This window comes from Chiloscyllium plagiosum, unplaced genomic scaffold (assembly GCF_037043375.1).
Source record: "Chiloscyllium plagiosum isolate Xiang-an unplaced genomic scaffold, Cpla_swu_hap1 HiC_scaffold_5, whole genome shotgun sequence".
Taxonomy (NCBI): Eukaryota; Metazoa; Chordata; class Chondrichthyes; order Orectolobiformes; family Hemiscylliidae; genus Chiloscyllium; species Chiloscyllium plagiosum.
This window is the reverse complement of record NW_028270143.1, coordinates 126,800,293-126,825,467: the sequence shown is the minus strand read 5'-3', so window position 1 is coordinate 126,825,467 and position 25,175 is coordinate 126,800,293. Positions and strand designations below refer to the sequence as shown.

At 47.1% G+C, this 25,175-nt stretch overlaps 1 protein-coding gene across 1 annotated transcript; it reads right to left on the bottom strand.

Annotated features, from left to right (window-relative positions):
- Positions 1–371: 371 nt before the first annotated feature.
- On the bottom strand, positions 372–24,010 carry cunh8orf82 (chromosome unknown C8orf82 homolog). Its single transcript, XM_043690881.2, has 3 exons — positions 23,789–24,010; positions 12,847–12,895; positions 372–1,867 (listed from the first exon to the last, which is right to left on the bottom strand). Exons 1-3 carry the CDS (start codon positions 24,008–24,010, stop codon positions 1,419–1,421), a joined length of 720 nt encoding a protein of 239 aa, XP_043546816.2. The 3' UTR covers positions 372–1,418.
- Positions 24,011–25,175: the final 1,165 nt, after the last annotated feature.

Here is a 25,175-nt window from a genome sequence, read left to right as displayed (position 1 = left end):
TCTTTGAGGGGCCCTATTCTCTCCCTAGTTACCCTTTTGTCCTTAATGTATTTGTAAAACCCCTTTGGATTCTTCTTAATTCTATTTGCCAACGCTATCTCATGTCCCCGTTTTGCCCTCCAGATTTCCCTCTTAAGTATACCCCTATTTTCTTAACACTCTTCTAAGGATTCACTCGATCTATCCTGTCTGTACCTGACATATATTATTGAATGGCAGAGCAGGCTTGAAGGGCCGAATGGCTACTCCTGCTCCTAACTTGTGTTCCTAAATCCCGTAATGTTAAGAACATTTCCTTGTCATTTTCACCAATAAATATTTTACAGAAAATGTGCTTCGTGCTTCACTGAGTAAATAGAATTAGTGCTGCATTCAATATTAAAACAATTTTCTTTATTGTACTGGTAGAATGAAGTATTCAAGAGTTCTGTTGAAATGAGCATTGTGATAAAGTACTTCCACCTGCTGACTGCTACATGCATGACCAGACATTTTCAGTGACTGATGTCAGTTGGCACTTAAACAGACAGTAGCACGTGTGACTGGAAATGTGCAGTGACACTGAATTCTTTCTTCAGAATACACAAATCTGAGGCTTCCAACAGAAATGCATGTTGACAGTCTCAGTGAAACACACCCACGCCTGCAATGCTAAGCATTTTAATGGCTCCACAGTCAAACCCATAAGGAATGCTGAAGATATTTGGTGTTGAGATTCAGAAGGTCACATCATGCTGCAAACAGCAGCAGATCCCAGGTTCAATCCCTGCTCGGTACTTGTTAAGATTTTCAACCACAGCCCCGCTCCTTCTCTTCCCCCCACCTCAGGCTCTCAGTCAAATTGGAAATGTGCAGTGTTCACTGGAGGCTTTGCTCTGACATTCAGCCGTAGTGAGTACACTGCTGGGCATGTGCTCTCTCCCTCTCTCTGAGAGGATGGTGGAATGGCTGCAGATACAAACTGGATAGGGAGCATGGCATAGGGAGAGAAAATATTGTTGTACCAACGCTCTCGGAATAATGATTTCCAAGCCAATGCACATTTAGGATAAAAGGCCGGCACAACCTCAAGGGTGGAAGGGCCTGTACTGTTCTATGAAAAGAAGCAATGCTGCGTGGTACCTTACCTGGTCGATTATTGACAATTCAACTGTGAGAAGACAAGTAAATCACAGTCAGCTTGGATGGGGAGCTGAGCAGCAATTGTATTGCCCTCTACCTCCAGGTTGCAGAGATGTACAGTTTCCCTAGCAGCTGGCCAGTTACAGTTCCTTTCACATAGCCTTCAATGCAGTGGGTATGGGGAGGGTGGGGTTTATAATTACAATATTTCGTTTTTCCAACAGTCCACTGTGACCCTGATTAGATGTTATTGACAGCACACGACCCCATCATAAGCACGGAAAGCCAGGCTGCTGCTAGGCTGGTTTTCTACCTGTGATGATCGAGGAGAGTTCGTTGGTCAGTCTGTAACGCTGACCGTTCCAGTGGAAATGTGACGGTGGGCCACTGTCAGGTCCACCGTCACTGTACTCAAACTGGGGGCTGAGCTCAAAGGCCAGGGAGGATTTGACCAGCCCCACGCCACCTGACCTCTCCGGGGCCGGGTGATAGACGCGGCCATTCTCCGGCATGAACAACCGCTGGGGTTCAAAGGGCACAGCCAGCTTGTCCCCACCCCCGCAGTAGGACAGCAGCTCCTGCTCCGAGCCGTCTCCTTTGATCAGGTGGGTGAAGACGACAGGAAGGTCATCACAGCGCAGGAAGTTACGCTCACGGCCACACAGTGACACGTAGGGGAACTCCTGGTACCGGCCGGTGGAGTTTTTCCTGAGTTGCTTGAAGAAGAAAACGAGGAACTGTTTATCTGTTTGACAACAGAGAGAGAGAGAAAGAGAGAGAGAGAGAGAGAGAGAGAGAGAGAAAGAGTTTTAATGAAATGGGCCACACACAGCATTTCCACCAAGCACCGACTCCCCAAATTACCATAAAAATAACTCACCACTATTACCTTTACAATGGATTTCAGCAGAACATACAACTCACTACCTCATCCAGTGGCGGAGAAAAATAATAGATACAGTTTTGGAATTTTTTTTAAAAAATCATTCCCGGGATGAGGGTTTTGCTGGCTAGGCTAGGCCAACATTTACTGCCCATCCCTAACTATCTTTCTTTAGGACTGGGGGTGGGTGTGGGGGGACTGACTGAGTGCACGTCTGAATTTCTTCAGAGTGGGCATCCTTTGAAGAGACTTTGAGGTGAAACAAACTTAGTTACAGACAAAAAGAAACTGTAGATGCTGGAATCCAAAATAGACAAGCAGGAGGGTTATACCTTCTCCATCTCCTGATGCTGCCTGGCTTGCTGTGTTCCTCCAGCCTCCTGTTTATCTACTTGGATTCCAGCATCTGCAGTTTTTTGTCTCTAACCAAGTTTGTTCTACTGCAAAGTCTCTTCAAAGGATGCCCACTTTGATGATGTTCTCTGCCTCCCTCAGACGTGCACTCAGTGAGTCCCCCCACACCCAGCCCCAGTCCTGAACAAGGGTTACACCCAAAATGTCGACTTCTCCACCTCCTGATGCAGCCTGATTGCCGTGTCCTTCCAGCCTCCTGCCTGTCTATTTCGGATTGCAGCATCTGCTGTTTTTTTTCGTCTCCATCCCTAATGGCCTACCAGGCAGTTGAGAATCAACTGCATTGCTGTGGGTCTGGAGTCACATGTCGGCCAGACCAGGTAAGGATGGCAGTTGCCTTCCCTGAAGGGAATTAATGAACCAGATGGGGCTTTCTGACAATCAACAATGAATTCACAGATATCATTAAACTTAATTTCAGACTTTTAAAGAATATTTTTAGGAAAAACTTTTTCAAATCTTTTACAAAAACTGTATGTATAAAAAAAACAGAATACTAAAGGATAGAAGTAGTGTAACAGTGTCATATCACAATACTCTTAATAATTGCCTACTATTCTACCAGAACAAATGCATGTACTTAAACTAAACTACAATCAAATTAAATAAAGGTTAAATTAAGTTGAATTAAAGTTAAATTAAATTAAATTACATCACATTATCTTATTCTATTTTTCACTCAGCACACCTCCACTGAAGCTCCCATCCCTGGAAGCACCAGTCATTGTACCCATATTTTCCCAGCATTCCCCTGACAGGGCCCTACAGGCCACCCAATCCAACTCCTGCTGCTATACCACAGCCCTGGTTCATATTGCCTGTACGTCTGCGTCTATATAATTTAGAAAGGGCTGCCACGTCTTCTAAAACTGCTCCGTTTTGTGGTGCACCATATTTGTGAGGTAGTCTGGGGGGAGATGCTCCATCGCCAGCCTGCGCCATCTCATAAGACCTGGGGTTTTTCCGACGTCCTTCATTAAAATGTTCATCCTCTCACAGTGCGTAAGAAGGTTACACAACCTCTTCCCCCGTGCTCCCCCAGAGAGGGCAAGTTTGGCAACCCCAGGAAAAGAAATACCGATCCACCGTGACTTAAATTCCCAGAATTTCCTTCAGCTCCCTTACTATGGCACTCCAGTATCTTGTAACATGACCAGTAGCAGTGTGTAAGAAGCCTATGCTTATTTTACATTTGGGACACTCTGGAGATGTTCCTCTCTTGAACTTAGCCAGCCTCTCTGGCACCATATGAGCCCTGTGTAAAATTGCATGGCCTGTGCTTTGTTATATATTGAGATTTTCTTTACATTTTCCCATACATCTTCCCATGTTTCCAATGAAATATCCTCTCTTAGTTCTCAATTCCAACTCCGACAGAGCCCCTCCACATCTCCTAAGGTACGCCCTTTATGTAAATGATACAAAGTACTAACTGAAAGAGCACCCGTGCACTGGAGCACTCTTCTCTCTGTCTGACTTGTAAGGCTGAGCCAGGAGTGTGGTTCTCCTCTGGATATAATCCCTTACCTTGAAAAGTACTGGAAAAGGTCCCGATTAGGCAATCCATATTTCTGACTTAGCTGGGTAAACTACATTAACATCCCCCCCCTTCAAATAAATCTCGCAGACAAGAGATTCCCTTATCCTCCTATAGCTTAAAGCCAGAGTCCATTGCCCCAGGTTTAAATCCTGAGGATCCCACCAACGGGGTAAACGGTGAGGTCTTAAACCAATTGCCCTCGTCTTGCCTCATTATCCTCCAAGCTTTCACCGTATTTAAACTGATTGGGCTCTTACACTGCTCGATCACGGATTTCATCATATCCATGAATAATAGATTAACTAGGGGACATCTCAATTGAGAGGCTTCAACATCAAGCCAAACTGACCCCGAATTCCCCGAACCCAGTTACCCACATATGCTAACGGGGCGCTTATTTGATATCTCTTCAAGTCCGGAAGGTCCGCCCCCAGCCTGCGGGAGTTGAAATTTAGTAAATTTAATTGGGAAAGCCTACAGCACCAAAAAAAGGACCCAAGCCAACTATTGAGCCTCTATTACACTCGTCTGGGTAGCAACAACGGGAGCATTCTCATGGGATACCACAGGCGAGGAAGAACATTCATTTTAATCAGGGCTATCCGGCCTAACCGTGATAACGGTAATCCCTCCTCACTGCTGCAAATCCTGCTTTATCCTCTCCAGTAATTGTACTTAGTTAGCTTTATACAGCTGGTGGAAGACAGGGGTAACAAAAATTCCCAAAACCTTTGACGACCATCTAAACAGGAACTGCATTCCATCCTTCAGATCAGGCAACTCCACTAACCCCCACCCCCACCAGCACGGCTTCCAATTTTGTAAAGTTGATCCTGCACCCCTAAGAATTGCCAAATAAATTAATTTTTTGAATTAATCGGGGTATGGATTTCTCTAGATAGGCCAAAAACAGAAGAATGTCGTCAGCATATCGGGTGATCTTATGCTCCCCCATTCCTATCCTTGGCGCCGCTATTTCAGGATCTCTCTTGATAGCCTCAGCTATCGGCTCAATTACCAAGGTAAATAACAGCGGTGAAAGAGGACACCCCTGTCGCCTACCTCTCCCAATATTAAAGTTATCCGACTGAGTGCCGTTAGTGATGACTGCCACCTTAGGATAATTATACCTCTACCCATCTGGCAAAGGCTCCCCCCAAGACTAAAACGCTCGAGGACCCCAAACAGGGACGGCCATTCTACCCGGTCAAACACCTTTTCTGCGTCTAGGGAGACCACCAAACCCAGATTCAATCTTTGCTGGCATACCTGCACTATGTTCAGTACCAGCCTGATAATGTTGGAAAAGCTACAGCCCTTGATAAAACCTGCCTGTTCTTCTTTTATAATATCAGAAAATACGTTTCCCAAGCTCAAGGTCAGCACGTTTGACAGAATTTTAAAGTCCACATTCAGCAATGAAATGGGTCTGTATGAAACACATTCTTCGGGGTCTTTCCCCTTCTTTAAAATGAAGGAGGTATTAGCCTCCCTAACAGAAGGCAGAAGACAATCCTGTGTATACGAACAGCTATACATCCCCAAAAGTGGCACCACTGACACATTTATGAATTCTTTATAAAACTCACTCAGGAATCTATCTGGCCCCGGTGCTTTGCCACCCTGGAAATGCTTTATTGCTCCCTGCACCTCTTGTATTGTCGTAGGCACATTTAACAGGGAGGCCTGTTCCGCGTTTACACCGGGAAGTCCAGGTTCTCAAAAAAGGACTGCATTCTCCCTGCACTGTCTTCACCGCCCTCCGACCAGTACAACTCTGCAAAGTATTCCCAAAATCTAACATTGATCTTCTTCAACTCACGGGTTACTGCCAGCCCTCTCTCTGATAGATATAATGGCTTGCGAAGCACTTTTCTTTCTAGCCAGGTAAGCCAAATATCTGCCTGGCTTATCTCCAAATTCAAACAACCTTTGTTTAGCAAAGGAGACCTCTTTTCTTGCCACCTGTGTGTGCAATGAGAGCAGCCCAGAGAGCTGTGACCCACTGCAGCTTGACCAATAACGGCCTATTATAATATGCTTCATCAGATAGCTTCAGCCAGGCCTCCAGCATCCGTTGCTGCTCCCCGCTCTGCCTCTTTCTAGCCATTGAATATGAAATGGTCAGGCCTTATAAGTATGCCTTCGTGGTCTCCCAAAGTACCGATGGATTACTGGCCGTACCAGAGTCATCCCAGGGCCATCCCAGAAGGCCCTGAATTCTCTTGTAACGTACTCAACAAATTTGCTGTTCCTTAACAGGAGTGGGCCCAGGCGCCAGTGCCGTGCATCTGTTTCGCCACGTTTGATTTTAACATCTAAACACACTGGCACATGGTCAGGGACAGCTATATTCCTAATTTTGCATGCCAATGTTTTGTCCAAACAGATCGACAGCATAAAGAGCATGTCAATTCGCATGTGGCACTTGTGTGGGTTAGATTAAAAAGTAAAGTCTCTTTCATTAGGGTGGAGATACCTCCACACATCCACCAATCCCAACTCCTCACACATGTCAATCATGGGTGTGCCGACTGGGCCCCTTGGCATCCTGTCTACCCCAGGATCCATTAGGCGGTGAAAATCCTCTCCTATGATCATACGGTGCAGCTCAAGAATCATTAATTTAGCAACTGCATCAATTAGAAATTTAAGAGGGTGCGCCGAGGGACAATAAACATTCAGGACGCCATAGTCTTCTCCATGTATTAAAGCTTTAAGAATGATGAATCGTCCATGTTCGTCCTTAATTTGCTCCATTACCTGGAATGGGAGATTCTTTCTTCCCAGTATAGCCATTCCTCTACTCTTAGAGCTAAAGGAGGAGAAGAATACCCTGTCATAACCCCCCAGCTGTATTTTCAGATGTTCCTTATCAGTTAAATGTGTCTCCTGCAGCAGGGCAATGTCCACCCTTTCCTTTCTAAGGCTTGACAGCACCTTCTTTCCTTTAATGGGAGAATGGCTCCCTTTTACATTCCAGGTGCACCATCAAAACAGATCACGAGCCATGGTCATCCAGGTAAGTATGGCTTTTGCCCAAAACCCCAATTCTCCTGCTCCTCGGATGCTGCCTGACATGCTGTGCTTTTCCAGTATGACTCTAATCTAGACTCTGATTTCCAGCATCTGCAGTACCCACTTTTGCCTATGGTCATCCAGGGCAGGCCACTGATTTCCCAAGGGGAGGAAGCCGATCTGAGGTGCAGTGAGCGAAAAAACATTAACGCCATAAAAACTAAAAACTACTCCTATGAAAACCATGAAAACTAAAAAACTAACCATTACATTTAAATTAAAGAAACACCTAAGTTCACGAGAGATCTTCCCCCTTGCCCATTGGGGCAATCCTCCCTATCCTTGCAACCATCCTGGCTCCTTCCAGTTGAGGACATGCTCCAGTCCCAGGCAATTCACAGACAAAGAGAACATGTTGTTATTTACATTACTGAGACTTAACAATGGACACTCACCCTCACTTCTCCATACATCTTAACCACAGATATAGCCACCCCAATCCAGAAAGGAACAGCCAAAAAAAAAACCCAAACAATAACCAACCAATCGAAATGTTAAGTAAATCAGGTTTTACACCAAGGCAGTACAGAATCTATAAGGCCTCATGCTCCGGGATACCCACGAGCGAAGCTTTTCCTTCTGCTTTTATTTTCAAGGTCATCCACTTGTTCTTGGTGGATCCAAACCTGGTCTTCCAGCGTCCTGAGCCGTCCTACTGAGACCCCCACCGTGGTCTCCAAAGCTGCGGTCCTCTGTTCGACCACTTCCACTCATCAGTCCAGCATTTGGATCTCCTGCTCATGCTTCTTTAACATGGCAGAGATCGGCTCCAGCGCTGCCTTGATTTTTCTCGGAGTTTAGCCTCGGGTGTTTGAGCAATGGCTGCGGGTACCCCAACACAGTAGGGGAGCGGCCTGCCTGCTGTACTCTTTTCGCCCCTTTTCCTTTGGCCAACTTCATTTTGATCTTAGAGCTTTCAAATCACAGTTTTAGAAGCTCTAGACAACATTATCAATTTTCTCCTTGGGGTGGTGGTGGTGGTGGGGGGAGGGCACCTTGGCCGGGGTATGGCACAGAGCAGGGCACAGCAGACCTCTTGGACCACTGCCATCTTGGATCTCAGACTTTTTTTACTGAAAACAAATTCCACCATCTGCCACGGTGGGATTCAAACCCAGGTTCCCCATGATTAATAGTTCCAGTGATAATACCACTAGATCATCACCTCCCCGAAGGGAATCAAACTGCTGGTGTAGGCTTTTCTGTCTAACAGATGTGCTCCACCACTCTAGATAATCTATCTCATAGACCATCTACCTTCACACACACACACACTCCATATCCTTTGATGTCATTGATCGCAATGGTTAGATTCCTATCTGGAATATATTCAATTAATGCATCCAGGCGGAAGCTCTACATACATAGAACAATACAGCGCAGAACAGGCCCTTCGGTCCTCGATGTTGCGCAGACCTGTGAACTATTCTCAGCCCATCCCCCTACACTAGCCCATCGTCATTCATGTGCTTATCCAAGGATTGTTTAAATCTCCCGAATGTGGCTGAGTTAACTACATTGAAAGGCAGGGCATTCCACACCCTTACCACTCTCTGCATAAAGAACCTGCCTCTGACATCTGTCTTAAATCTATCACCCCTCAATTTGTAGTTATGCCCCCTCATACACGCTGACGTCACCATCCTATGAAAAATACTTTCACTGTCCAACCTGCAACCAAAACTGTACACAATATTCCAAGTGTGGCCCTACCAGCGTTTTGTATAGTTGCAGCATGATATTGCAGTTCCGGAACTCAATCCTTCTACCAATGAAACCTAACACACCGTATGCCTTCTTAACAGTACTATCAACCGGATGGCAACTTTCAGGAATCTATGTACATGGACTTTAAGATCCCTCTGCATATCCACACTACCAAGAATTTTTCCATTGACCCAGTACTCTGCCTTCCTGTTATTCTTCCCAAAGTGCATCACCTCACTTTAGCTGCATTGAACTCCATTGGCCACCTCTCAGCCCAATTCTGCAGTTTATCCAAGTCCCCCTGCAACCTGTAACATTCTTCCAAACTGTCCACTACCCACCGACTTTAGTGTTGTCTGCAAATTTACTAATCCATCCACCTATGCCTGCATCTAAGTCATTTATAAAAATGACAACAGCAGTGGTCCCAAAACAGATCCTTGTGGCACACCACTAGTAATCGGACTCCAGGCTGAATATTTTCCATCAACCACCACTCGCTGCCTTCTTTCAGAAAGCCAGTTCCTAATCCAAACTGCTAAGTCACTCTCAATTCCATGCCTTTGCATTTTCTCCAACAGCCTACCATGTGGAACCTTTTCAAAGGCTTTACTGAAGTCCATGTACACCACATCAACTCCCCTGCCCTCATCTACATGCTTGGTCACCTTCTCAAAAAAACTCAATGAGGTTTGTGAGACACGACCTGCCCCTGACGAAACTATGTTGACTATCTGAAATCAAATTGCGGAGTAAAGAACAGAAGCATCATCTGATGGCTGAAGTAAGGTGGTCAGAGATTCCTTTACCGCATAAAAACTGATATACACCTTCTGGACCAAATGGCCTGTTGCTGGCTGTAAATTCTCTGCAGCTTCCTTGCCCAGGGCTATTCATACCACAGCCTGAGTTTTGAGGTCATCTCGCAGCAATCCAGCCTTCGTAGCTCAGGAGACTGGGTCCTATTTATTCACTGCTGTTCTCCGATTGGAGGTTGAGTATGGTGGGTGTGTATTTAGCACTGCTGCTTCGTTGGTGGAACAAACCTAAATTATCCAATACTGAGATAATGCTTATATTAGCAACTTCAGCTGAAGGCCAACCCATGGGAAAGTGCTTTTGATTGTCACAGACCACACAAAGCTCTTGGGAATCTAAATAAAAAGAATCTCTCTCATCCCGCCACTGCACCACCCCGACACACACACACACACCCTTCTTCTTTTGGTGAAAACTGTGCACAACACAGCTTATTCTGAGATATGTCCATGAAAGAGCACTCATGTCCCCTCATGCTGCTGTGTACTGGTATCATCCAAGTCCAACCATGACACTGGAGTCTCCCTCCTATGGGCTGAACTGTCCGTTTGGTGAAGAGCGCTCTGGTGTGGTCACACATGGGGTCCAACTGACTGAAGAACACTCCCAGACTCAAGCACAGCACCTAGTGGCAAACTGGTCTGTCAGTGTTGGAGCTCGGATCAGTTTGGAGACAGGAGGGAGGACGTGCTTCTGAAAGTTTGACTTTATGGTGTTAAAAAAAAAACTCAAGCTCTCCTGGATGCTCTACACCTTCAGAAAACTCAACCCTCTCATCCTGAACTGAGCTTCCATTTGCATCAGGTTAACTGGCTGAAGGACACCATCAAAGATGAAGGTAAGTTGATAGAATCCCTACAGTGTGGAAACAGGCCCTTCGGCCCAACAAGTCCACACCGACCCTCCGAAGAGTAACCCACCCAGACCCATTCCCCTAACGTTTACCCCTGACTAATGCACCTAACCCAGGCATCCCTGAACACTATGGGCAATTTAGCATGGCCAGTTCACCTGACCTGCACATCTTTGGATTTTGGGGGTAAACCAGAGCACCCGGAGGAAACCCACGCAGACACGGGGAGAATGTGCAAACTCCACACAGTCACCCGAGGCTGGAATCAAACCTAAGTCCCTGGTGCTGTGAGGCAGCAGGGCTAACTACTGAGCCACTGTGCCGCTTAATTTAGTTAGGATTCTCACAGATCAGTCTCCTCACCCAGCTCTGGACTGTTCTAACACCAAATGTGAAGGGGATAGTATCGTGAGAAATGAAGATTCAATAGCTCTTGTAAGCCTACAGCAATTATTGTGGCAGGGTTAATATAGAGTTTTATTCCATATTCTAAATGGCAACAGCTAATGAAAGAGAGATGGATGAAACACCTAGGTACTAAAAGTGCAAACCTATCAGCTCCTAGAGTTGACAGTATTTATTATAAAGGAAACTCCATTTCACTAGAAGATCTTCATTCAATTGCTGATAAAAGAAAGACTTGGGATAATTTTCACTCTATATTCTGAGAGAGCAATAACTAAACACTTGTTATAATATGACTGAAAACAAAAAATGCTGGAAATCACAGCAGGTCAGGCAGCATTTATGAAGAGCCAGCATTTATTTCACATCTCTAACTGTTCAGAGGGCAATTAAGTGTCAATCACTTTGCAGTGGGGACACATGTAGGCCAGAACCGGTCAGGGTGATAACAGGAGTCTTGATCTGCTCATGAGAAACAATGTTTTTGTGAGCACATGAAGATTTTTCTAACTGGTCTGCCACATTACAGACTATTCTGCTATAACGCAGTAGGTGCATTTTCGTGTGACCGCGTGTTATAGAAAGTTGGGCAATAAAAATAACAGGGTCTGAGGGAGAAAACAGGGCTGGGGCAGACCACCAAAAATCAAAACAAAATTAGTAGTTAGCTTAACACAAACAATGGCACAGTCTAAGTAAATGTTAAAATCATATATTTTAATGAAATAACACAATAAATTTAACACTTTAAAGGGTTTCTGAGTTTGCTGGGTTACAGTACTGTATTAACACAGGGGCTGAGGGTCGTCATCATCATCACTTTGAGGCGCGGTTCTGCGCACAGGGTTCTTAGTAAGAAAATATTTAGTCCAGAAATTGATGGCTGTAGTTCATTGTCCTCAGACTGTTTATTGGGACTTGGCTTAAAAACGGCATCTACTTTTTGCTTCCTTGCTATCTTTCTTCTTCCATGAAGGAGCTGTTCATAGGGTAGGGTGCCAGATAAGACATTATGCCACAAACCGCCTTCCTGCTGCATTCTTCATTGTTGTCACTGTCTTCTAAGAGCTGCTCACTGCTTCTCAACTTCCCTCAGGACAAAACAGAAGTGGAAAGCTCTCGTTAGTGCTGCATCCTGGACTTCACCATCTTCGTCTCGAGCTTCAGGCTCCTCCACAGCAACAAGTTGTTGTCAATCAGTTCTGGAGAGTTCTTCACACTGGGACTCGAGCAGCTCCTCAACATTATCAGTCCCCACTTCTTCAAATCCAACGGCTTTGCAAGAACAACACAATATTCTTTGATTGCTGGAAGCTCCTCTGACGGTTCAACCCCTTTAAAACCATGAAAAAAATCTGGGAGAAGCTTCCACCAAACCGCATGTCAGCAGTTTTTACTGACATCACCCCAGGCCTCCACACTGATGTCAGTAGCATTCTTAATGTTAAAGCTCTTCCAAAATTCAAGAACACTGTCCTCATTAACCCCTTCAGTACCTGCAATCAGCTCATGAATATGTGCCTTAAATAATAAGCTTTAAAAGGTGCCATTCCACCCTGGTCCTTGGGTTGAATGAGAGAGGTTGCGTTTGGAGGTAGAAATAGCACTTTGATGTTTTTCAGAAAGCTCACCAATGGCAGGAGGATGGCTTGGTGCATTGTCCAGAACGAGAACAATCTTGCAATCCAAATCTTTTCTCCTGCAATAATTTCTAAAAACATCCTCAAAAATGCCAACAGTAAGGTTAGAAAAAATTTGCTCCATCATCCAACCTCCCTTGCTTGACCTGAACTAAACACCAAGAGTGGACTGAAGGTACCAGGGATGGAATCACATCATAGGCAAGGGAAGTTCATGTTTTACAAAAACTGTTCCCCAATTTACCAATCAATTGATAAACCGAGTTGGCAAAACGAGCACTATAGCAGAGTGACCTATATCTGATTCAGTGGGTGAGGTTTTAGTTGCGGAGTGTCAGATGTATTTATTTAACTTGAAGGTAGTCAGGGATAGAGCTACACTCACCTTTAAAGCAGGTGATGAAATTCTTCACTTTGGTGTCATCAAGGAACAACTGCAACAAAACACAAACAGCGTCAGTACCATATCGTACACCACAGGACAGTGTCGTATTGACATCGTATACCACAGGACAGTGTCGTATCCACATCGTACACCACAGGACAGTGTCGTATCCACATCGTACACCACAGGACAGTGTCGTATTGACATCGTATACCACAGGACAGTGTCGTATCCACATCGTACACCACAGGACAGTGTCGTATCCACATCGTACACCACAGGACAGTGTCGTATCCACATCGTACACCACAGGACAGTGTCGTATCCACATCGTACACCACAGGACAGTGTCGTATCCACATCGTACACCATAGGACAGTGTAATTACCTCATCATACACCACAGGACAGTGTCAGATCCACATCATACACCACAGGACAGTGTCATATCCACATCGTACACCACAGGACAGTGTCATATCCACATCATACACCACAGGACAGTGTCATATCCACATCATACACCACAGGACAGTGTCATATCCACATCATACACCACAGGACAGTGTCATTACCACATCGTACACCACAGGACAGTGTCATTACCACATCGTACACCACAGCACGGTGTCATTACCACATCGTACACCACAGCACGGTGTCATTACCACATCGTACACCACAGGACAGTATCATTACCACATCGTACACCACAGGACAGTGTCGCATCCACATCGTACACCACGGCACAGTGTCGCATCCACACCGTACACCACGGCACAGTGTCGCATCCACACCGTACACCACGGCACAGTGTCGCATCCACACCGTACACCACGGCACAGTGTCGCATCCACACCGTACACCACGGCACAGTGTCGCATCCACACCATACACCACAGGACAGTGTCGCATCCATACCGTACACCACGGCACAGTGTCGCATCCACACCGTACACCACGGCACAGTGTCGCATCCACACCGTACACCACAGGACAGTGTCGCATCCATACCGTACACCACGGCACAGTGTCGCATCCACACCGTACACCACGGCACAGTGTCGCATCCACACCGTACACCACGGCACAGTGTCGCATCCACACCGTACACCACGGCACAGTGTCGCATCCACACCGTACACCACGGCACAGTGTCGCATCCACACCGTACACCACGGCACAGTGTCGCATCCACACCGTACACCACGGCACAGTGTCGCATCCATACCGTACACCACGGCACAGTGTCGCATCCACACCGTACACCACAGGACAGTGTCGCATCCACACCGTACGTGGTAGAACAGCGTCATCGCCATATCTTACAGTATCTCATTTTTTGTTGTAATCACTGTAAAATTAAGTATTTTAATGACACTTGGAATGTCAAAAGGACTGTTCACAAGCTACAGCGGGAATTCTTCCATTGAATCTTTTCAGGGATTCTAGCCACCTAGGCCAGCAACTGTTATCCATTCCTAACTGCCCTTGGATTGAGTTGATTGTCAGAGCTGTTATGAACCAACAATAGCGTGCTGAGTCTGGAATCACTTGTAGACCAAACCAAGTAATGATCGCGGATTTTTATGAGCCTTGTCTTTTGGAATACTGTGTTCAATTCTGGTCTCCCTGTCATAGTGGAGATGTTGTGAAACTTGAAAGGGTTCAGTAAAGACTTATAAGGGATGGAGGATTTGAGCTATTGGGAGAGGCTGAACAGGCTGGGACTGTTTTCCTTGGAGCATCAGAGGCTGAGGGGTGACCTTATAGATGTTTATAAAATCATGAGGGGTATGTATAGGGTAAATAGGCAAGGTCTTTTACCTGGGTGGGTGAGTCCAGAAATGGAGAGCATAGGTTTAGGGCGAGAGGGGAAAGATTTAAAAGGGACTCAAGGTACAACATTTTCACACTGAGGGTGGTGTGTGTATGGAATGAGCTGCCAGAGAAAGAGGCGGAGGCTGGCACAATTACAACATTTAAAAGGCACCTGACTGGGTACATGACTAGGAAGGGTTCAGAGGGATATGGGCCAAGTGCTGGCAAATGGGACTAGATTAATTTAGGATATCTGGTAGGCATGGACGAGTTGGATTGAAGGGTCTGTCCCCGTCCTGTACATCTCTGAGGGGCATGGATAGGATGAATAAACTAGGCCTTTTCCCAGCACAGGGGAGTCTAAAACAAGAGGGCATAGGTTTAAGGTGAGAGGGGAAAAATTTAAAAGGGACCAAAGGGACATTTTCATGCGGAGGGTGGCGTGTGTATGGAATGAGCTGCCAGAGGAAGTGGCTAAGGCTGGTACAATTACTGCATACAAAAGGCATCTGAATGGGTACATGACTAGGAAGGGTTCAGAGGGATATGGGCCAAATGCTGGCAAATGGGACTAGATTAGATTAGGATATCTGATCAGATGCTGGAAAAGCCTCATAATCCGCCTTGGGACGCTGCAACCACACGGGCTAAACGTGAATTTCAACAGCTTCCTCATTTCCCCTCCCCCCACATTATCCCAGTCCCAAGCCTCCAACTCAGCACCACCCTCAGGACCTGTCCATCACCCCCGCCCGACCTATCACCTTCTTCCTCACCTTCATCCACCTATTGCTTTCTCAGCTACCTTCCCCCCAACCCCATCCCCCTCCCATTTATCTCTCAGCCCCCACCCACAAGCCTCATTCCTGAGGAAGGTCTTATGCCCGAAACATCGCTTCTCCTGCTCTTCGGATGCTGCCTGACCTGCTGTGCTTTTCCAGCAACACACTCTCGACTCGTTGATCACCAGTCCTTACTTATTCCTAGGATATCTGATCAGCATGGATGAGTTGGACCAAAAGACCTGTTTCGTGCTGTACCACTCTATGATTATTTCCTTCTCTAGAGGACATGATGAGTGACCCACAACAGCTTTATGGTCACCATTATTGAGACTGCTATCCATCCTGTTTTATTAATTACCTGAACTTAAATATTACACCAACTGCATGGTGGGATTTGGCCCCATAGCACCAAGGCATTTATCTGGACCTCTGGCTTCCCAGTCCAGTGATACAATGACTTGCACCACCATCAACCTGCTCCATAAACAAGGAAAGGACACATTTATACAGTGACCTCTGGTCATGCAGCACTGTCCTGGAGCAGGGCTTGGCCCCACATCCTTCTGATTCAGAGCCGAGTGAGCTCTCTATTGAGCTACAGCTGGCAATTCAGTGTGGGAGCTTTCCCAAGATATCATTTGCAATAATTCAGAGCACTTCTTGGTTTATAGGGACAGGAAGACGATATCATTATGCTGCAGCCATTTGTAAAGACATTCGAATGCATGCCTTCAGCAGCACACAGAGTAACTCAGACCCGCTGCTTAGATCAGTTCTAGCAGATACTAAGGTCAACAAGAGGCCAGGCATGACTACTGTATCCTCAAAGTTGAGAGTGTGGTGCTGGAAAAGCATAGCCGTTCAGGCAGCATCCACCTGACCTGCTGTGATTTTCCAGCACCACACTCTCGACTCTGATGTCCAACATCTGCAGTCCTCACTTTCTCCTATTATCTCCTCAAACACAACCCCTAAAGTTAAGTTTAAAAATCCACTGTGATAACATTTGGATAGAGGCCAGATTTAATTTTGTAAATACTTTGCTTTTGTTTCCTTATAAGTATATAAGAAAGGTGAAGAGTCATAGGTCTAGTCTTTCGGCATTTGTCCAGCTAAGAAACAGTTGTGAGAGAGTCTGAAGAAACCAGACACAAACCTTGGAAGGGTCATTGAGTGGAAACATTATGTCTCTCCCAGATGATGCTGCCAGAACTGTGGAGTATCTTTGGACAGAATAGGAACTCTTATTAAAGTTTGGTGCCAATAAGTTTCTGAAAAACTACTAAATCAATAAAACATATCATGTCTGTTAGAACATAAGATTAAAAACCATTGCAAACATATTGTTTGTTCACATATTATGTCTAAAAATAAGTCAGCCTACATTTATAAATAGCCTGTCCACACAGGACCAGACGGGAGGGAATCTCTTGTGCAGGATGACATATTCAATTTTTCATTGTTATAACTAAATTCACACCATCCTTTTCTTCTTTCAGGGGATGTGGGCATCACTGACAAGGTCAGGTACTAGCTATGTGGAGAGATTGGATAAACTTGGTTTGTTTTCATTTGAACTTTGGAGGCTGTGGGGCAAGCTGATAAAAGTTTACAAAATTATGAGAGGAAAGGGCAGGGTGAATAGTCAATGTTTTCTCCCAAGTTAGAAATCTACTTGGAGACGTAGGTAAACAATAAAAGGGGAAAGTTTACAGGAGAGGCAAGTTTTTATTTTTCCCACACAGAAGGTGTTGAGATCCTGGAATGTGTTGCCAGAGATGGTGGAGATAGATTCAAGAGCAAAGTTTAAGAGGCACCTTGACAGATGTATGAATAAGTCGGAATAGAGGTACCATGTGGAGGCAAAAGGTTTCGATATTAGAAAGGCATCATGTGTCAGTGCAGGCTTGGTGGGCCGAAGGGCCTGTTCCTGTACTGTACTGCTCTTTGATACCCATCCTTTGGACTATGTGGTTTGACAGGCTATTTCAGAGGGCAGTTAAGAGTTAACCACACTGGTCGGGTTCTGGAGTCACATGTAGGCCAGGCAGGGTAAGAATAACAGACTTCCTTATGTAAAAAGCAGAACTGATCCCTATTGAACCAGCTGGGATTATTACAACAATTATGGTTTCATTAGATATCTACAGATGCACCATAAAAAGCATCCTGTCTGGATGCAAGAAAGCTTGGTACAGCAACTGCGCTTCCCAAGCCCACAAGAAATTACGGAGAGTTGTGATTACAGCCCAGTCCATCACACAACACAGGCCATCCGTTGACTCCATCTACACTTCGCACTGTCTTGGGAAAGCAACCAACATCATCAAAGACCCCTCCCACCCTGGTTGTACTGTCTTCACCCTCTTCAATCGGGCAGAAGATATAAAAATTTGAAAACATGTAGCAACAGATTTAAGAACAACTTCTTCCCCTCTGTTATCATACTTATGAACAGACCTCTCATATATTAGAGTCGATCTTTCTCTGCAGCTGTAACATGATATTCTGCATGCTGTTCAATTACCCTGATGTACATATATATGGTATGATTTCTCTGGATAGCGTGCAAAACAATACTTTTCACTGTATCTTGGTGCATGCGACAATAACAAATCAAATCATGGTCACTGTTCATGAGACCAGCTTGCAATTCCAGATTTCATTAACTGAATGTAAATACCACCACCCGCAGCATGGTGGGATTTGAACAAAATACTCCAGATGCTGGAAATCTGAAGCAAATACAGAAGTTGGAGAAACTCTGTGAATAGAAAGCCGAGTTAATGTTTTGAGTCTGGTATGACTCTTCTTCAGAATTTGAACCTGGATCTTGACATCAAAAGCTTTTGCACCTGTATCTTATGGAATCAGTGTTCCCAGAACGTGACCCCAGGCTTTAAATTATTCATCTAGTAACATTACCACAACGTCATCATCACCCTGCAATCTACTCTTTCAGTCAGGACTGTAATGGACAGAGAGCTCAAAGGCACTGACTTATTGAAATACCCACCCAGATCAGAGTCTATAACATCAGTGTTCGCTTTCCTACAGATGACAATGAATACTCTTCAAAATTACTTCACTGGCTCAAAGTCCTTTGGGACATACTGAGATCTTGAAATGGCCAGCAGAAATATAGGTTAGTCTTCCGTTAACCCAGCATCATGTTTAATGATTAACAAATAAGAGTTAATTGAACTCAGTGCTGTTCTTCAATGGATGTGGCACTGTGGTCCTGTGGGGATTGGTTTAGCTGACAATTTGATTGTTTAGTATATTACTGTGAAGCACTACTATCTTCACTACAGTTTATCTAGATATTGCTAACTAAAGGAGAGTTGCTTCATGCATCCTCTTCAGAGCATCTATGGAGAGAGCAATGTTTCAGGCCTGCAGCCTCTCCTTAGAACAAGGGAAAGTTAGAAGTTCTAATAGGACTTGAGCAAGTGAAAGGAACATAGGAATAAAAACAGCAAGTGCTGGAGAAACTCCGCATCAGAGGACAGAGAAACACAGCTAACATTTCAAATCCTGTAACTCTAGTATGAAACCTTCAAGGAATTGAGGGTGGGAGGGAGAACAATAAAAATGAAGGTCTGTGTTAGGATGGAGGGCTGGGGAGATTAAGTACCAAAATACTTCATGGTACAATGGCAAAGGGGAAGTGGGTAAAATGGGTAAAGAAACAAAAACAAATAGTGTGTATTGAGGAGGTGTGAATGGGGGCGGGGGGTGATAGCTGCTGTCAGAATGCAAATGAATAAAAGAAAGAAACATGGAAAAAATATATACAGAACAAAAAGGGCAGGGATAATGGTCTAAAGTTGTTGTGCTCTCTTACACTTTCCATGGATTAGATTAGATTACAGTGTGGAAACAGGCCCTTCGGCCCAACAAGTCCACACCGCCCCGCCGAAGCGCAACCCACCCATACCCCTACATTTACCCCTTACCTAACACTACGGACAATTTAGCATGGCCAACTCACCTGACCTGCACATCTTTGGACTGTGGGAGGAAACCGGAGCACCCGGAGGAAACCCACGCAGACACGGAGAGAACGTGCAAACTCCACACAGACAGTCGCCTGAGGCTGTCATAAGAATCATGACACATTCTCAAGGGCAGCTTAAAATACAGGGCCAGACTGCCTCTAACCCACCATTCTAAACACCAAGCAAGACTGAGGGACAGCATGACAAACACATGTAGTGCTGAATTTGTGACAATTCAGTGACATACACTGCCCCTTTAATAAATAGAACATGACACACTAATAATGTTCTATTTCTGTCATGCTCTGTATATGTAGAGCTGCAGCAACCTCTACTGGCGAAACATATGAGATGTTAAAATTCATGCTTGGCACCTGTGTTAAACCACAAGGTGAGCTGGTACTGAGGAAGGGTCACCGGACCTGAAATGTTAACTCTGATTTCTCTTCACAGCTGCTGCCAGATTTGCTGAGGTGTTCTAGCAGTTTCAGTTTTTGTTTCTGATTTACAGCATCCGCAGATCTTTTGGTCTTTATTTAGTACTTAAAATAAATAGGTTATCGGGGGGAGGAGATGCATCGAAGGATACTGGAGGAATTGGAGAGATGTTGGCTATAATTTGCCAGTCTTCTTCAGACTTAGAGGTGGTGCATTGCTGCAATCTCGTCCAAGACAGGGCATGAAGATAAACCTGTTACCGCAGGTGTGTAATAACATCACTGAACAGGCACATTCCTGATGAAGAGCTTATGCTCGAAACATTGCCTCTCCTGCTCCTCGGATGCTGCCTCACTGGTTGTGCTTTTCCAGCGCCACACTTTTTGACCCTGATCACCAGTATCTGCAATCCTTACTTTCTCCCAGAAAATATCTACCGCGAGGAACTCCTGCAGAGATGCCCTGGAGCTGAGATGACAGATTTCCAACCAGGGGAGACATGACTCTCATTGATTTCAGGTTTGCTGGGGCTCCTTGATTCCACACACAGACAAATACAGCCTCGCCCACTCCCCTCTCCACTGGGTGTATCCCCCCATTCCCCCGAGCGTATCCCTCATTCCCCCGGATGTTTACCCCCACTCCCCTGGGTGTGTACCCCCTCTCCCCCCCACTCCTCCAAGGGTATTCCCCCACTCCCCTGGGTGTATCCCCCCACTCCCCTAGGTGTTTACCCCCACTCCCCCGGGTGTTTACCCATCTTACCCAGGTATTTACCCCTCTCCCCCGACATTTATCCCCACACCCTGGATATTTACCCATCATACCTGGGTATTTACCCCTCTCCCTGGGTATTTTACCCCCACTCACCGGGTGTTCACCCCCCTCCCCGGGTGTTTACCCCTTTCCCCTGGGTATTCACTCCCCCCAGGTATTTACCCCGCTCCCCTGGGTATTTACCCCCACGCCCTGGGTATTTACCCCCACGCTCTGGGTATTTACCCCCACTCACCGGGTATTTACCTCCACACCCCGTGAGTTTACCCCACTTCCCTGGGTATTTTACCCTCACTCTCCGGGTATTCACCCCACTCCCTGGGTGTTTACCCCTTTCCCCCGGGTATTTACCCCTCTCCCCTGGGTATTTACCCCCCCACTCCCCAAGTATTTACCCATCTTCCCCAGGTATTTACCCCCACTCCCCCAGGTATTTACCCCCACTCCCCCAGGTATTTACCCATCTTCCCTGGGTATTTACCTCCGCTCCCCCGGGTGTTTACCCCCACTCCCCTGGGTATTTACCCCTCACTCACCAGGTATTTACCCATCTTACTCGGGTATGTACCCTTCTCCCCCGGGTATTTACCCCCACTCCCCCGGGTATTTACCCTCCCCCCCACTTCCCAGGTATTTACCCATCTTCCCTGGGTATTTATCACCACTCCCTGGGTATTCAACCCCCTCCCCAGGTGTTTACCCCTTTCCTCTCGGTATTCACCCCCTCCCAGGTATTTACCCCTCTCCCCCAGGTATTTACACCTCGCCCCTGGGTATTTACCACCACTCACCTGGGTATTTAACCCCATTCCCCGGGTATTTAACCCCATTCCCCCAGGTATTTACCCCCTCTCCCCCCTGTATTTATCCCTCTCCCCCCTGTATTTATCCCTCTCCCCCCTGTATTTACCCCTCACCCCCAGGTATTTACCCCTCACACCGGGCATTCGCCCCCACTCCCCCAGGTAATTTTCCCACTCCCCAGGTATTTACCCCCTCTCCCCCTGGTTATTTACCCCCACTCCCCCCGGGTATTTACCCTCACTCCCCCGAGTGTTTACCCCCACTCCCCCGAGTGTTTATCCCCACTCCCTGGGTATTTACCCCCTCCCACAGGTATTTACCCCCTCCCACAGGTATTTACCCCCTCTCCCTGGGTATTTACCCCCTCTCCCTGGGTATTTACCCCCTCTCCCTGGGTATTTATCCCACTTCCAGGTAATTACCCGCCCCTGGGTATTTACCCCCTCCCCTGGGTGTTTATCCCCCTCCCCTGGGTGTTCACCCCACTCCCCCTAGGTGTGTACCCCCTCTCCCCCGAATGTTTACCCCCACTCCCCCGAGTGTTTACGCCTCTCCACCCCAGTATTTACTCCTCTCCCCCGGGTATTTACCCATCTTACCTGGGTATTTACCCCTCTCCCCACGGTATTTACCACCACACCCTGGATATTTACCCATCTTACTTGGGTATTTACCCCTCGTACCGGGTATTTTACCCCCACTCACCAGGTGTTCACCCCCCTCCCCGGGTGTTTACCCCTTTCCCCTGGGTATTCACTCCCCTCAGGTATTTACCCCTCTCCCCTGGGTATTTACCCCCACTCCCTGGGTATTTTACCCCCACTCCACAGGTATTCACCCCTTCCCCCCGGGTATTTACCCCCCCCCCACTCCCCAGGTATTTACCCATCTTCCCCGGGTATTTACCCCCACTCCCCAGGTATTTACCCATCTTCCCCGGATATTTACCCCCTCTCCCTGGGTGTTTACCCCCACTCCCCTGGATATTTACCCCCACTCCCCTGGATATTTACCCATCTGACCCGGGTATTTACCCCTCTCCCCCGGGTATTTACCCCCCCACTCCCCAGGTATTTACCCATCTTCACCAGGTATTTACCACCACTCCCTGGGTATTAATCCCCCTCCCCAGGTGTTTACCCCTTTCCTCCGGGTATTCACCCCCTCCCGGGTATTTACCCCTCTCCCTCATGTATTTACCCCTCGCCCCTGGGTATTTACCACCACCCCCCTGGGTATTTAACCCCATTCCCTGGGTATTTACCCCTCGCCCCCGGGTATTTACCACCACTCCCCTGGGTATTTAACTCCATTCCCCGGGTATTTAACCCAATTCCCTCAGGTATTTACCCCTCTCCCCGGGTATTTACCCCACTCCCCCGGATATTTACCCCTCTCCCCCGTACTTATCCCTCTCCCCCCCTGTATTTATCCCTCACCCCAGGTATTTACCCCTCTCACCGGGTATTTTCCCTCTCACCGGGCATTCCCCCCCCACTCCCCCGGGTATTTACCCCTCTCCCCCCAGGTATTTACCCTCTCCCCTGGATATTTACCCCCTCGCCGCCCGTGTATTTATCTCCTCTCCCCCCGTGTACTTACCCCCTCTCTCCCCAGGTATTTACCCTCTCTCCCCCGGGTGTTTACCCCCACTCCACTGAGTGTTTACCCCCATTCTCTCTGGTGTTTACCCCTTTCCCCGGGTATTCACCCCCTCCCATGGGCATTTACCCCTTCCCCCAGGTATTTACCCCTTCTCCCTGAGTATTTACCACACCCCTGGGTAATTACCCCTCCCCTGGGTATTTCCCCCCTCCCCGGGTGTTTACCTCCCTCCCCCAGGTGTTTACCCCTCTCCCCTGGGTGTTTACCCACCTCCCCCTGGGTGTTTACCCCTCCCCTGGTATTTACCCTCCCCCTGGGTATTTACCCCCTTCCCCCAGGTACTTACCCCCAGGTATATACCCAACTCCCCCGGGTATTTACCCCCCACCTCCGGGTATTTACCTTCATCCCGGGTATTTACCCCTCTCCTCCCTGGTATTTACCCCCTCCTCTGGGTATGTATCCCCTTCCCCTGGGTATTTACCCCCTCTCCCTTGGGTATTTACCCTCCTCCCGGTATTTACCCCCTCCCCGGGTATTTACCCCCTCCCCGGGTATTTACCCCCCGGGTATTTACCTCCTCCCCCGGGTATTTACCCCCTCCCCCGGGTATTTACACCCCCCCCTCCCCTAGGTATTTACCCCCTCCCCCGGGTATTTACCCCCTCCCCCGGGTATTTACCCCCCCCTCCCCGGGTATTTATTTATTTACCTGGCCCTGATGGTCGATGTAGTAGAAATACTCGCGGATCCTGGGCTCCGGGCTCTGGCCCTGCCTGTAGCTGTAGCGGTTGCTGGGGCCGCGGCGGACGGTGCCCCAGGCCCCGCGGGGGGGAAGCTGCTGCAGGAGGCGGCGGCCGGAGGCGGCAAGAGGCAACGCCATCGCGCAGGCCCACCTCTGACCTCTGACCCCCCGACCTATCACCGCCTCCATGGTGACCCCGTTTCCAGGGGCCGGGGGAGGACAAACACACGGAACCTGCCCCCCGCGGTTAAAGCGCTCCGGCTGGAGAGCCAGCGCCGCCCCAGTAGTTCCGGGATACAATGGTTCCCCCACCCCTCGCCTCCAGGGTAATTTGACTGGAACAGTTGGAGTTGGGTCTAGAGGCACTTGGAGAACTGAGAGGAGATCTGAGCACCAAACCTTAGGATGGCTGTGTTGGCCCTGTAGGCAGTACAATGTAGGCTTACAAGAATAATACCTGTTAAGTTAAGATATACCTGTTAAGTTAACTTGCAGAGATAATGCAAATTAGGTCAAGTTTCTCTAGAATTTAGAAGTTTAAGGAGTGATCTGATCAAAGCCAGAAAGATGTACACCACGGAAGCAGACCCTTCAGTCCAACTCATCCATGCCGGTCAGATATCTAAATTAATCTAGTCACATTTTCCAGCATTTGGCCCATATCGCCCTAAACCCTCCCTGTTCATATACCCATCCAGATGCCTTATTAACCGGAAAGGACAGGGTGGTTAAAGATAAAACTATTTCCACTGGTCAGGGATTCTAGAATTAGGGGTCATAGATATAGAATTAGGGCCAGAGCATTTGGAGAGATGTTAGGAAGCACTTCTACAAACAAAGAGTGGTAGAGGTTTGGAACTCTCTTCCACAATTGGAAGTTAATGCTGGATCAAATGCTAATTTTAAATCTGAGACTTTTCGTTTACTTAGGCAAAGGGATTAAAGGAAACAAGCTAAGGCAGAAGGTAAGCCACAGATCAGACATGATCGCATTGAATGGTGGAACAGACTCGACGGGCTGAATGGCCTACTCCGTTTCCATATATGACCTGGAGGGGAGAAGTCAGGCCATATAGCCTCACTCAAGTGTAGCTGTCATTATGTATATATTTCAGGTAAGACAACTAGAGTCATAGAGATGTTCAGCACAGAAACAGACCCTTCGGTCCTACTCGCCCATGCCGACCAGATATCCCAACCTAATCTAGTCCCAAGACATTACACAGTGGCTCAGTAGTTAGGACTACTTCAGAGGATCAGTGTGGACTCAATGGGCCAAACGTCCTGCTTCCATACTGTAGGGATTCCATGACTCTAAAACTTTCTTTTACTAGAAAATTTGGGCTGGGTTGCC

Bases quoted from the DNA above. Each gene is read 5' to 3' on its own strand.
- cunh8orf82 (XM_043690881.2), bottom strand. From the start codon at position 24,010: ATGGAGGCGGTGATAGGTCGGGGGGTCAGAGGTCAGAGGTGGGCCTGC. The intron at 12,896-23,788 runs GTAAATAAATAA...GTTTTGTTGCAG, and splicing joins ACATCGACCATCAGGGCCAG to TTGTTCCTTGATGACACCAA. The intron at 1,868-12,846 runs GTGAGTGTAGCT...GTTGTCAAACAG, and splicing joins TTTCATCACCTGCTTTAAAG to ATAAACAGTTCCTCGTTTTC.